The sequence below is a fragment of the Labrus mixtus genome, chromosome 6, assembly GCF_963584025.1.
Source record: "Labrus mixtus chromosome 6, fLabMix1.1, whole genome shotgun sequence".
Lineage (NCBI taxonomy): Eukaryota > Metazoa > Chordata > Actinopteri > Labriformes > Labridae > Labrus > Labrus mixtus.
In genome coordinates this window covers 3,791,886-3,806,934 of record NC_083617.1, presented here as the reverse complement: position 1 = coordinate 3,806,934, position 15,049 = coordinate 3,791,886, and the positions used below count along the sequence as shown (strand labels likewise).

At 43.2% G+C, this 15,049-nt stretch overlaps 1 protein-coding gene across 16 annotated transcripts in view; it reads left to right on the top strand.

Annotated features, from left to right (window-relative positions):
* LOC132975171 (neurexin-1a) overlaps positions 1–15,049 on the top strand; it is a 343,741-nt gene that overhangs the window by 190,702 nt on the left and 137,990 nt on the right. For 3 of the 16 annotated variants that reach the window (XM_061039542.1, XM_061039541.1, XM_061039540.1), the window contains exon 1: positions 10,259–11,392. The exons of the other annotated variants lie outside the window; for them this stretch is intronic. In XM_061039542.1, coding sequence (XP_060895525.1) covers positions 11,146–11,392 — 247 coding nt within the window. In that variant the 5' untranslated portion in view covers positions 10,259–11,145. Of the gene's footprint in view, positions 1–10,258; positions 11,393–15,049 lie in introns of those variants that run through there. 16 annotated transcript variants of the gene reach the window in all.

Genomic DNA, 15,049 nt, shown 5'->3' with positions numbered 1-15,049 from the left:
ACAGCCACAGAAGCATCTCAATAAACTTATTTAATAAAGTGACAAACTGTCGGAGGGCCCCCAAAGCAAACAAACAAATGTAGTACGTCGCTGCTTGTCAACAGGCAAGGCATGCAGACCAGTGGGGGGGGCCCAAAACAGAGGCCGAAGATGTGCACATTTTGAAACCTCCCTAAGGGGGCCCCATCTGATAGCACTTTTGTAGCCTTGCTGAACACTTGTTGGAGGGCTGCCCAATTGATTTTTGCCTAGGGCCCCCAACAGACTCCCCACTGAGTACGTCTACATATAGCCATGTGCACCAAGTTTTATTTTATACGCTCTAAAGGCTTTAGCAATGCAAACTCTCCTCTCCTTCACCAGCATAGAGAGATCCATAGAAGGTTTTCTGCAGAGTTGTCCTTGAACTACTAAACTTTACAGGTGTAAAAAAGATTTCATATGTTGTGTACTATTCAGATACTTCACTATTTGTTGACAAGCACTGCATCAGTCACAGCCATAAAGCTGTCCCCACTTTGGAAAGGAAACCTGCAAAGTCTGGAACATTATTTCAGACAGGATGTTTTGTGTTTCGGATGCTCTCACAAAATCCCAGACAGAACAAACACACTTTGTTCCAGACTCAATCAAGGAGATGTTAGAGTTAAGTCTGTCCATGATTATTTATGACAAGCAGAGCTGAAAATTACAATCATATGAATAATCCATTACACTTTTTTTATTCCCATGCCTTTATTTAAAAACAGAAGATGGACATCAAGTAAGGACCGCCCCTGAGCCTCTGATACTGATCTACTTTGAGTGAAGGACTTTGACTTGTAGAGTAGTTTCACAGTGTACTTTACTACGACCCTGGCACACATTTTGCCACAGTTTTTTATTTTTTTTTAACAAAGATCTATTTTTAGATCACCAACGTCTCATCTCTGTCAGGAAAAAAACATTGTTGACGTCGCTGATGAACATCTGTCCTCATATTTTTGTCAGCCATTAAATGCTTTTCATCATTTGTGCAGCTCGAGTAAAAACAGCTCAGTGTGCTTTACAACACTCTCTGTCAGTGATGTAACTAATCACCTGACTCAACAAATCGATGATCAAATTCATTGCCAACACCTTTAATGATAAATTTTTGGTTGCAGCCCTAATTGGGTAAGATCCTTATACTGTATTCATCACACTTTGTGTAACTAGAATCATGTAACAGTGAGACTTCATCAGGTCTTAGTTAACCAAATATTGTGTTTTTTTACTCAGAATGTGGAAGGAACCTGAGATTTGAGTTCACTTAAAGTCTAGACGGTTGTTTCTGATCTCTCTTCATGAGATTCAGTCGAGCCTGCTGTAAAGACAAGTGGAGTCACGCTACATCACTTAAAGTCTGTGACACACTTTTCATAAGCATACATTGCGTGCTGGGCTTAAGGGCACCGGCCTTTCATTTAACCAAGCCTTCACTTAGATGTTAGCGGCTCACTGTACTCTGTGAGGGTCAACAGAAATGATCCTCTTCTTCCTGCTCTACACTGGATTGTTTTTCAATCTCTGCATGAATTCAAACTTATCACTGAGAAAAAATCAAGCTCATTTCATTCTGGACTTCTGGGAATAGACAATATTTATTTCTGACTTCTGATGCAATGGTCGCACTATCACCATGATGTTGATTTAATTAAAGACAGTGGTGAAACATCAGGCAGCCTTTGCACATGACAGCTCCTCTCTCTAACAGACCTTAAGAATCCGTCTAACAGCGTTTAAAGGCGAGGTGTTTCATCTTGTCCTTGTAAGGTTCAACCACCCAGATAAGATGATTCATGAGCCGACTTGACGGGAGACTGACATGGAATCCGGTCCTTTATCCGAGCTCCTAAAGCGTGCATTGGCAACACATTCACTTTGGTTTTTCTCCTCTGATCTTCAGCCCATCCAAAGCTGACCCTCTGTTCTTCTCTAAAACGAAGCACACATTGTTCAGCTGCTCCACTCTCTCATGTCAGCATGTGGTGAGAAGTATTTTTCTCATCATACCAGATACATGTCTATTAAAATTCAAACACTATCAGTACCTGTTTGAATACCATGGCAACAAAAATTCATGTAAAGGTTTGACAAGCTTTATGAAACCAAGGAAAACAAACGGGACAGGAGAGAGAGAGAGAGAGAGAGAGAGAGAGAGACTTGTAAACCTGCAGCCAAAAGGTTTTCAGCTGACATCGTTGTCATGTCAACGGACTAAAATAAACAAATACAACAATTTAAATATGCATGGAAGAAGAAAAACACCTGTTTGGGGAAAAGGTTGGAAAAAGTAAGAGGGAGAAACCAAAAAGCTCCTCACCAACAATCTGCCCAGAGTGTGTGTGTGTGTGTGTGTGTGTGTGTGTGTGTGTGTGTGTGTGTGTGTGTGTGTGTGAGCCCAACGTCTCTCTTACCTGCTTCCCTATAAATCCCCCTCCTGGTCCTTTACTGCAGACTGCACTCAGGTACGCAGCAGGGAGAGGGAGACCAGGGAGACAGAGAACAGGCTACAGACCAGACCACACATAACATGGATGAGAAGCTAAACTTTTTTAAAGCTTCAGAACTTTTGATTACAATCAAACTTCAAAAATCACAGAGACTGATTAACACCTGCTATCAACATATTTGACAACCTAAGTCAGGAAGTTATCAGCATCCCTATTTTTGTTTCTTCAGCCGAAAAAAACACCGGCATCTGATATCCAGCCAAAGTGCAGTTCTCATATAAAAACAGGTGTGAGTGTGAAGCTTGTGTGAAGCACAACTTCTACACTGTGAGAGAGTGGTGAGAGGCCGGCCTTTATGTATCTGTAAAAAGTCACCTTGTTCATGTTCTTTCAACAAATCCAAAGCAGAGATGGTGATGGAAAAACACACAGTGAGAGATACTTGAAACCAAGACATGTTGCTGAGTCCTGAGAACACTAAAGCAGCGTCAGAAATGCTCATCGATTAAAGTTTGTGCAGGAAGTAGATCCTTCATCATGCCTGCATGTAGAAGGCTCTTCACTTTTCCACATGCAGTGATCAGAAGAGTCGTATTTCTGTTGATGTTTTCAGAGCCGGGAGAAAAAATTAAGTACAATGTAGAGCTCTCCTCTCGATAGTGAATAGATTTTTCTTTCTTTGTATTTCATTGATTTGAGTCCAAAAGCAAAACGAACGTCATTCAAAAACGAAGCAAGAGGCTTTTGAGACGAGTGTTTATTAATACTTCAAATTCATCAAAAACATTATTTTTTTTTGTATTTCCGCTCTTTGTTGTCTCGGTTGGTTTTGTGCCGCAGAGTGATGTGTTAACAAAGACTGCTGCAGACCCCTGATGATGAGAGACTCTCAGTCTGTCCTTGACCTGCTCAGGATGAAGCACTGTTAGAAGGAGACTCATCTACTTCTGGACGGATTTCACGAGAGACAGACAGACAGACAGCGGAGAGACAGACACGGTGGCCCCGGTGGCCCGCTGCATCTCGGGAACTGTCAGAGGAGATAGAGAGAAAGCCTTCGGAAAGCTGCCGACCTGCGACCCCTATCTCTCTTACTGACAGTTAGGATTTGGTTTATGCATTTGCAGACACACACACACGCTCCCTGACACACACAACAGTACTTTCCACTCTCTTACGCACAACTACAACCTTTATTTGCACTTAGGTACAAGGGTATTTGAATGTTATTTCCTCAGTGCATGATCATTATGTGTATTTAAATGGATTTATGGAAATGAACAACACTGTTGTGGCATCGTTTATGCATTAGGAGTAAATAAAAAAAGTTAAAAAAAAAAAGGTTAATAACATCAGCCAGATTCTGAGGCATCCCTCGCCGGCTGCATCCAGTGAGAGAAAGGAGTGAAAGGAGCCTATTGGCTGTACAAACAGCTCAGTGTGCAGTGAAAACAAGATCCATCTGTTTATCTTCCATACAGGTAGTTCTGACCGGCTGCAGCCGTGGTAATGGAAAGAGTGCTGTGTGCAGTGTGTGCAGGTACATGTGTATGTGTGTTTACGCTAGAGGAGTAAACAGTTTCATCATACACCGCTGATGAAGCAGCAGGAGCAACTTGGGGTTAAATGTCTTGCCCAAGGACACATCGGACATGTGGCTGCAGGAGCTGGGGATTGAACCCCCGACCTTCCTGTTATCTTTGTTTTTTTGTTTTTTTTTATCTATAAAGCCCTTACTGGAAAGCTTCCGTCAAATATCACCTCCTTGTTACATCTGAACCCCGCTCCATTTTTAACCCGCTCGAGAAAGAGAGAGAGAGGCTGGTACTCCAGGTTCCTCATGCCACTGACCTGGGGAAAACTGCTTTTAGTGTTAGTGCTGCAAACTCCGAGAATATTTTACGACAGGACCTGAACTTGAGCACTTTTATCCCTTATGGACACTTTAGAAATATTATTTTTAACCGCCCCAATACCTGACTGTAACTGTTTTATTTGATTTTAATCACTGACTTATCACTGTAGTCATTTCAAGCTTTTAAATGATTTTAGTGTTTATATTTTATTGTGTTTATTGCTCTTTGATTGATTTTATTTTCTGTAGTAGCTTTATCTCATTTCTCGTTGTTTATCATTTATGTATGTTTTCTCGGCATCGTTGTAAATGAGGGTCGCCCTCAAATGATCTCTCTGAGAAGTTAAATAAAGGTTGATGATGATGATGATGACGACTCTACCAACTGAGCCACAGACACCCACATGTGGTTTGGTTTAGTCCTGATGAAATTATCAAGAAGTGCTCCAAAGCCTGTATATAGAATTCAGCATGAATGCTGCCTTCACAAATTTGCAGGTTACCCATGCCAAGTGCTCTAACACACTTCCATTACTATCAGTACAGATGCTGGCTTTTTTTTGGGCATTTTCTGTGGTTCTATTGGAGAGACAGGACAGTGAATAGAGTCGGAAATCAGGGAGAGAGAGAGGGTGGGGAATGACACGCGGGAAAGGAGCCACAGGTTGGATTTGAACCTGAGCCGCCCGCTTGGAGGACCACAGCCTCTGTACATGGGGCGCGCGCACTAACCACTGCCCCATCAGCGCCCCACAGATGCTGGCTTTTGAACAAACCGGACGTTCCCCTCACCTCTTTATTTCAGAGAACAGGGTGTCCAGGATTTCCAAACAGAAAGTCACATTTTGACACATTTAACTTTTTTCAGGGAACGGGGTTGTAATTATAATGTGGAAGTCGTTTCAGACAAATTGAAAGAAAGGATGAGTAAAGAACGGATGCAGCAGAGCTTTGTTTTCTTTGTTTTTGTCCTAAATGAAAATGAAGTCATTACAGTAACACCGCCGCGTACTTCCATTCGCTGATTAGATTTTACAACACTAACTGTGCATTATTTCCTATTAGTGGCCCTTTTATCAGCTTGAGTGATGTTATTTATGTCGTTTTCACCACTTGCATAATGAACAGTGTGTGCAGCATAAATCTCTGTGGTGCACGGTGAGGGGTTGCTGCATTTTTACATCAACCACATTGGTGATTTTTTTTTCTCACAGTATATATGCATGTGTGCTCTATTTCTTTGATATAATAATCATTGCCTGTGTTGATTGCTGCACATGCATGAGCGATAGATCACAGAACGAGCTAATCACTTAATAAATGAGCGGAGACACTCCCTATGGTGATGAGTCAAACCCTGAGCTACAGGACTCTGCAGAGACGCAGATACATTGGAAACCAACAAGTCGATGCGTGTTTAATCCGTGGAGGTCAGAGTTGACTTCACTCTCTCTCTCTGACTGATACAGCACAGCGCCCTGACAGACCGGCACCTGATGTAACATCCTCTGCTAACACAAACAGTATTGACACTCTGGCTGCCCTTCTCTGTTGAAATACTGCTCCAGCTTGTGTGTGTTTGTATTGAGTGTTGACTCCCTGTATCTGCCCGGTCTTATCATGTCACATCTCAGGATGACTAAGACAGCCCTCTGCTTCTATTCCTGTACCCATAGACACATTAGCATCAGTGCTTTGTGCGCTCGTCTGTCTCTCTCTCTCTGTTGCATCGTGAGCCGCGTTTCGGATGAGTAATGACACGTTTTTGTTTTCACAGAATACTCCTACTGAATAAAAGAGCTCAGGTTTAATATTGTATGTCAACGTATGACAGGTGATATTAAAGTCAAATGTCTTTGGAGAGAAGGAGACCGGAGAGTCGCTGCAGCAGCTGCTCCTTGTGTGCATCAAACTAGATGCCTGAATTCTGACCAATCACAGTCGGCTGCTCTTTTTTTTCCCCTTTTACTGCTGCTTTAAATCCAGAAACCTTACCATTCCCCCAGTTTATAAAAAGAAACATGTCATTATGTATGTCATACTCCACGCTCCCTGCAGTATATGTTACCTACTAGTGCACAGTTTAACTCCAGATCATATGGCCTCCTAGTGTTCTGCGTCTTTGTGGCACATACGTTGTTGTTGTTTTCTTTCCTGACACAGATGTGTCTTCCCAGCAAACACGACAGGTACAGACAGTTCATGCATGGCTTGGCCTGCATGCTTGATCTGCTTTGACACAACAGTTGTATCTGATACAGTAAACTGCACCTGCTTAGGAAACAGTGTGCTGTCATCTGTGAGCCCTCCAGCACTCCACTGATCACAACCTGATCACTATGTGCTTTAAGGTCTTGATGAGGTCCAAACTATTCTGAAACTTGTTGCTGGATTTAAACTCAAAAATGGGCATACAGTATGAATTTACAAAAACAATGACATTTCTTATTTCCAACATTTGAAATGTTGTCTTTGTGCTATTGTCGATCGAATATGTGGTTACAACGACTTACAAATCATCACATTTTGTTTTGATTTACATCTCACAGAAGGTCCCAACTTTTCAGGAATTGGATTTGGGTTTTCATTCTTGAAAAGACGGGATAAACAACAGTGATGTCATCATATTTAAATCAGATTTGTGTGGATACTGAGTGAGACTCTCGACTTTGATGTCATAACTATTCCTTTAGGATTGAGTCTTCAACTCAAAGAACGCCTCATTAGATGATATGTTGTCTTGTAATTTCCAGTAAATACCAAAGTGGCCCCTCGAGTGGGAAAAACATTCCTCTAAAAGTGGCTCTAAGTGCCCATCCGTTCCTAAAGGGTCTTTCCCTGTGTGATGAATCGTCGCCTGAAGGTCCTTGAACTGATTTAAAGGCGCTGCTCGAGTCGGGTCAGGTACTCTGAGAACACCCATCTGCTGCACTCCAGCCTCTCCTCCTCCAGTCCTCCAAAAAAAATCATCTCATCAGCTCAGTGCGCGGAGGTTTCAGAGATACCCTTCTCCTTTTATACTCTTTGGCTCTCGAAAGGAACGATTACACCCAAGAACAATTTCTCCTCTCGCTGATCATTTAGTTGGAGGGGGAAAGTCAGGCACGCTTTCCTACAGATTTGCTCAGTTTTTTATCTATTTTGCTTTTTAATAACTCTCCCTGGCTTCACTTCATGTTTTCACCTTTAAAAAAAAAAAACAGAAAGCAGAATAAAAAAAGGGGAAATGTACTCAAAAGAATCACATGCATCAGGGACTTGCACAAGCCTTTGGGGATCTTTAGTGGAAACAAAGCAGAGCTGTTTTTGGCTCTCAGTCAAGAAGGCATCTCACTAACAGGAACAAGAGTCAGAATGCAATGTGAAATAAAAAAAACTCTTCTGTGATAAAAAAATGTTTAGTTGTGGAGGATTTTCTCATTTTGTAGCCGGCGCTCTACAATCATCTGGTTAAAAGCCGATGAGATCTGTAACTGTGCTGAAATTAGTTTAGGCTGTGGTCCCAGGTGTTTGCAGAAGGGAATTTAGTCGTGAACGTTTTTCCCCCAGAGCTCCATGCATGCTCTCTGTTTTTTTTGTTTTTTTTTTGCTTCTCAGACTTCAGTTTGCCAATTTGTTGTGAAAAATGGCTGGAGCAAAGGTTAACCTGCTGAAGGCTTGTTTGTTATTCTGGTGGGAGGGGATTTTTATCAAAATTGATCAGAACCTGAATATTGTATCAAATCACAACTGGTGTTCTTCTTCTGACGTGAGTCTGACGTGTAATATGATTCAACGATGATTTTGTTGTTTATCATACTGACTGCTATGGATCTTCTGTCAAACATAAGCTGCTGCCTTTGGTATAAACCTACAAAACCGTGTGTGCACTTTACAGTCTGGCCACTTGGGGGCACAAATGAACAACTAACTAATGATGAACCTGATAGAGGTATCACCTCACTGCTGATGTCATTAACTTCAGGGGCTGCATACAAACACAGAATTTCCATTAAATACACAATGCAAACAAAAAAAAGGGTGCAACAACGCGCACATATTCCATCTCTATGTCAAGCTTTTTCAATTGAAGATCTCATGTTGTGTCTCAGTGGGAAGTTTGCAGGTGAGGACGTAGGGAAGTCAGACTGTTGTCCTTGGCGAGCAGCCCTGATAGATTGCCTTATTAGATGTAATTATGCAGATTGCACTGCTGATAATTATAAAAGTGTAAACACATTCAGCAGGTACATTCCCTTTTTCACCATTGCAAATGAGAGCGGAGCCGTGGTTCCGCGTCGCTGACTTTTTTTTAGCGCCAGGTGGCTGCACCAAGTTATTGAGATTCTACAAGGTGAGAACAACACAGTTGCCTAATGTGTGCAGCAGCTGCTTTTGTTCTTCAATCCCTTCCTCCGCCCGCTCTATAGGAACACAACGGGCGGATGGAGCGGAGAAAATAAGAAGTATCCTCATCTGTCCTCTTGGTGCCAGATGGCAGATTATATTCATCTTAGTGCTTATGTTCATCTTCTAACAATTAAGTGTCTGCTACGTTCTTTCTTTTTTTTTTTCTATTTTCAGATTCCAGCAGTCGCGCTATATATTAAGCCCTCGATTATAATGTGTATGTACTCAGTAAATGGATCAAATAAATTGCTCATCATTAGAGTACACTTAATTGGGTCTTCTGTTGCCCCGCGGCTCCTTTCATTGTCTTTATGTGAACATTCAAGTGAAAAAAAATCCCAAGAAGGACACATTATCCTCTGTGTCACGGCGGCTAAGTTGGCTTTCTTTGGGCATGAAATGCCTGTGTAGTCCCTGTAAACCATAAAGATCGGCTCAGCAGTGCTTACATTTTTTCTTTTTTTTCCTGCCTGCAGCTTAGAACACTGCAATTGGAAGAGGGGAGGATGTTGAATGGCCAAGCGTGCACGCAGAAGCAGGGCACACTGCAGCTGAGCTTTTTGTGCTGTCCAGTCCTGAACTCTGAACACTGAGCACACTTTCCCCAGCTGAACCAGATTGTGTGTTTATCAGCAGGGCTTTTATGTCCACATGTCCTCTTGCATTCCCGTAGCCCCGTCGCTGCTCTCTGAGTCTGCGATCAGCATTCCCCTCTCTTTTGAGAAAATGGTCTTTTATTTAGCAGGCGAGGCAGACTTGCCCCGGATTCAGCACCCCCTTCTCAGTGGACAGCGCTCCACCGCCAGCACCGGGCTGTGTGCGTGCTTTGTTTATGTATGTGTGTGTGTGTGTGTGTGTGTGTGTGTGTGTGTGTGTCTTCATATGTCTGTGAGAGAGGGCGAGAGAGAAAAAAAGAGGGAGAGTTCCCTATGTGAGCTGCAGCATCATCATTCTTCTAAAAAAATCTTTCTAACGATAGACTGCAGAGTCCGGCGAGAGAACCTATAGAAAAGCTAGTTTTTCCAGGGCGATGGAGAGTCGAGGACCGGGTTGGACCGCCTTGCTCCAGATTTTTTTTACATCCGCAGGAGTTGTAACATACAACTTCCCAAAATTCAAAGATAGAGAAAAGAGAGAGAGGGAGTGGGAGAAAAGGAGAAATCTGGAGAGATGATGAAAAAAAAAGTAGAAACAGAAAAAGCATCTGTCCTGTCCTGCTTTGTCCTTTGCTTTTTCTTTTTTTCTGCTCATGAATGTCCACACAGGAGAGAGTGGATTGAAAGAGACTGAGCAGACAGAGTAGGGGAGAGGGTTGTGAAAGGAATCAGGGCTGGGGGGGGGGGGGGACATAGCTTCAATTCCTGCTATTCTGCCTAAATAGGCTCTTCCTCTGTAATGCACTCAGGCTCCAGTGATTCGCTATGTGAACGCTGCCCATTTGCATAGCCACTCTCCCTCCTGCTTCCTGGCTGGCTGCTGAGGCTCCCCCCCCCCTCCCTCTGTCCTCCTCCTCCTTCTCCTCCTCTCTCTCCCCTCTCTTCCTCTTGCGCACATCTTCTGGAACGGCGCTTGCCGATGCTGCCTGTGTGTGTGTTTGTGTGTTCCTGCCCAGGGCTGCTGCTCTCTCAGGTGCTTGCCGTCGCTGCCGCTCGGTCTCATTGAGCGCAGACACCTCTTGATGGTGGAGCGGGGTCTCTACTTGGCAACAACTTACAGGTGCAATCACGCCTTCTCCTGCGAAGCTGCCGCAGCTGTCCGACACATGCAAATAAGACTCGGATTAAAACTATGGTCCCCATTCCTTTGGACACCCTTTGAGACCACTGGAGGAGAAGGAGGGGAAACTCGGAGTGTCTGTCTTGGTTTTCTGAAGAAATCTACTTTTGCACAGGTTGCTTTATCAGTCTCTTCTCAAGTTGGCTTTCTTCCTTTTTCTTGGTAATTGCTTTCTTTTTTTTTTTCCTCGGAATATTTACAGCTTTTGGTTGGGGGAAGATGTTTCTAATTTTGTGAGAAGAAAGAGAGAATAAGGGAACTAAGGGAATTGGATCAAGCTGGGATTTCTCCATCGCTGATCGAGGTTTGCCCTAATTTCTCGAGTGAATGTTTCTGATTGTTTTTATACGATGATTCATGACACTTCTGCGCATCCCTGGGTGCTGCTACGGATTTCCTAACTCAGTGGAGAACTGCAAGAGGTTTTTTTTTTTTTCTTCCTCCTCTCAAACCGACATCTTGCAGTGTCCCCTTCCCGCTTCTTTTTTTTTCCTTCCCCTCCTCTTTCTCTGTGGATCTGTGAGTGTGAGTCTCTCTTTGGGGCATAGTGCGATTTGTCAAGGTGAGAAAGTATGGGGCTGTGAGGCTTACTGAAGTTCCACCCTTGATCTGACGCCTCATCATCATCATCTGGGAAGTCACTCAGGGAAGATGTTCGGAGGCTGGAGGACACAGTTTGCTCCCCCGAGGCCCGAGGCGGAGTCCCTAAACCGGAATTCGGCTTCGCTCGCCCACCTGGCCTTGTGGATCACGGCCTTGGCTCTGGGCTTTGTGGCAGGGTCGGACCCGGGTGCTGTGGAGAGCCTACATCATATTCACCTCTCCCATGGAAACAAGCGTCACCACATTGTGCCTATTGCTATCCACAGATCGCCTGCATCCCTAAGAGCGGGGCACAGTAAGTATTCCACGTCTTCACCATCAGAGTAACTTCTCAAGCACCTCGTTTAAAGATAGAATCATCGCTGCAAACTTTAAGCGAACCTCCGCTCACTCTTTTGGTGTCCACTCCTGCAGATTCAAGCCTTGGTTTATAATATTCATTGCAGCGAAGATTTCTCCTTCCCCAAGTTGCACTCACAGTCCTGCAAGACAGCTGCGAGTCTAGCTCAGATCCAACCCCGTTTCCTCGTCTCGGCAAAGTGCCCTCTGTGTCTCCATGCCTGAGATTAGCCATATCCCTATCTCCAGATGCTCCGCTGTGTCCAGATTAGACAGGATTAGAACGCTGTGGCTTGCTCCATGTTGCCCCCCTGGGTGTTTTGGAAGAGACAAAAGATTTTGTTTCCCCTCCAGCTTCCGCAGGGAAGTCGAGGCCGCTCCTGGCCCCTGCCCAGCGTGGAGTGTTAGATGAGGCCCCCCCCTTTTTTTTTTTTTTTTTTACCCCCGCGTTGCAAAGAAGGTTCAAGACGAGGAAAGGACTTATATAACCCCAAGCCCGAGCATTCATAGTAGACTGCAGTATGCTCGCCTCGATCCAGCATGTGTGAATGATTTTTTAGAAATACTGCAGATTGTTTTTTTTTCCCCCCACTTTTTGCCTCCCACTTGATTTTCTCTCTGTGTGAATTTCACCTGAAACTTCCGAGTGATGTTGATGTTTTAACAGTGAGTTAGTGTGACACTCTGAAGCCCAAAAATACTCCTTTTCTTTTAGTCATCGTACTGCCCAGGCTGTTTGGAGTGACGTCATCAGCACTGGTGTAACACTGACGTAATGCTACCTCTCTATTCCATTGAGTAGAAACTGCTCAATAATGTACCAAAAAATAAAAAACTCATCTTTGATATTCTACAGTTTTTTTTTAGTTTTTTTTATATTAACGATAAGCAGTGCACTGGTTTTTAAGTTTTGAGTTGTACCATCAGTGCCATTTTGAGGATGTTGTTGTTATCGGACCCTGGAGCGCTCAGAGTCTGGATCACTGGGCCGATTCAGACCTGTATGACCGAGGGAGTCAGATCTCTTCAGTGATGATGGGGTGGGGTGGGGGGGTGGAGATGGGAGGTTTGCCGGCCCTACCAAGAGAGCCAATTAGGCCTACTCTGCCGTGACCTGTCTGGGGTGGACAACACTCCAGCTTCGCCCTCCTCTGCTCTCCCAGAGGACCCCCACGGCGGGGGGGGGGGGCATATGGTGCTTTCAGGCAGATTCCACGAGTTAATACCGCCACAGCTATATCGCTATGCTGCTGCTGCTCCTCCATGGTGTTAGTATGAGGAGGGAGCTCGAGGGGGCCTTATAGAAAAACGCTTTCCTGTAACATGATTACATTTTTGGTTGATCAGCGCACGGAGAGGGGGGGGGGGGTGCATGAAAAGCGAGATGGGAGACATGCTGTTCAACACAGTACCTGGCTCCAGGACAAAGCCTACTGTTTTTTTTTAAAACCCCAGTGCTGTTGTCTTATAGCTGTGCAGCAATTGGCTTAACTTTCATGGGGCTCGTTCTTTACATCTTCACTGCAGCAATTAAACATGCACAGCTACTTTTTTTTTTCCTTTTTTAATTTGTGAGTGCAAGAACTGTAGTCCCTCAGGTTGTTCCTCTATTTCTCAACAGTATCTCTTTATATTTATAATGTCTGTGTGTTCGTCAACAGACACTTACTACCTCTCTGCCCCATCCCTCTCTTCTCTCTCTCTCTCTCTCTCTCTCTCTCTCTCTCTCTCTCTCTCTCTCTCTCTCTCTCTCTCTCTCGCTCAGCTTTTCGGTGTCACGGCCAATGCTAAAAAATCTAATCCTATTTGCGATACTTATGTAACTGTACCTGCCTTTTCCCCCCACTGTTGTCACAGTGCGTTTAACATTGTCTCGAGTGATTAGACTAAACAAAGCTAATAGAGTGCTGACACTTAGTTCTATATGCAAATTGCCTCCATCTCCACTTCATGAAAATGCACTTTTTCACTTAGTACGCGTCTATATTTAGTAACTCTGCCTGCCCAAATGGTGGGCTATAAATCCATTCTCCATGACAGGATCAGAGAAACGCTGTAAGTGATCTAATAGGAAAACACACATCACTCTACCTCGCTGGTTTGTAGGTTTATCTTAGAGATATATATTTATATATATATATATATATAGAGAGAGAGAGAGAGAGAGCATGCTGTAACAGAAAACCCCCTCTTCCTTTGTATCGACTATGTCATTGATTTATGTGGAAAGAAGAAGAGAATTACCATGGTCAGGATGTATGAAATTGAGTTGGAGTGTGATGCATTGTTTGTTTAGGGCGAGCAGTAATGAGGTTCAGACAGTATCAACTCCGAGAAGCAGACCTTCCATTCATCACCACGTTGACTCCCACAGGGGGGGATAGTCTTCTTTCCCAGATATGGACACAAATGGAAAACTTGATATTCTACTCCAACTGGGTTATCGTACATTCCTCTGTGGCTGAGAGGATGTGATCGATTGAGAACGGTGTTTTAATTAGAGATGGAAGAACACACTCAACACACAATACGATAGGAATCAGGAAACTTATTTCTCGATACGATTTTAGCACGATTTTCCAATTTTTTTAAGAAATGGATTGAAGTCAGTTTATACATAGATATGATTATTTTCATGCAGTTCTCTTATTTAGTTTTTTTTTATTTTGTGGTTGCTTAGTTACTAATTTAACACAATGCATGCTTGCTTTATCAAAAGGGATCTCACAAAAATCACTTTTTGAATTATTATTTTTTAAATAAACAAAAGATTTTAAAACTACAGAAGCCCAAAGCGGACATGCATCAATTCATTTTTTAAAATCAATTTTCCCGTAATTTTAAACACATTTTATTTAACCTTTATTTGATCAGGTAATTCAATAATTAAAGATCTCTTTCACCAGGGTGACCTGGCCGAGAGGGCAGCAGCAGCACAAATCATAAAAGTGACAACGAGCAGATTTCAATTGTTTCCTGAGATTTTTATCCTGTTGTCTCACGATGACAATGCTGTTTTTTTCTGTGAATATGACTTGATTTCCCATTATCACAGGAAAACCAGTGTTCTTATTCCAAGAAATTTAGATTATTAAGTCGACATGTTGCGAATTTAAGTTGTGATCACACAGAAAACCAGCGCTGTTTACCGGAGAAAATGAGACAACTTGGTCAATATGTTGAAAAAATTTGCAAGTTTTCCTGTGAAAAGCTAGAAAACTAGCATTGTTAGCCTGAGAAAGTTAAATCAAGACTTCGAGAAAACAACAGAAAATGTAAACATTATCATGGGAAAAAAGTGAAATAAAATGTTTGGATTTAAGTCTGCTTAGGGTTTCTGTTTAAAATAATAAGATAAATACATTTATGGCACATTTATAGATAACTCTCGTACCTGAATGGAGGCTCATCACAGCACATCCATATGTTAAGTGAGGGGGGAAGATAACCTCCAGAGTCATGATATGATGATTACATGACATGTACTTAACGTGTCTGAGGAAACCCGACCCCCCCCCCAACCCCCAAACGTTAACACCTGCTCCGTCAACCACCTCACACAAATGGAGTCTGCGTCTCAAAACTCGGCGATTTGATCGAAGTCGGCAAAGCA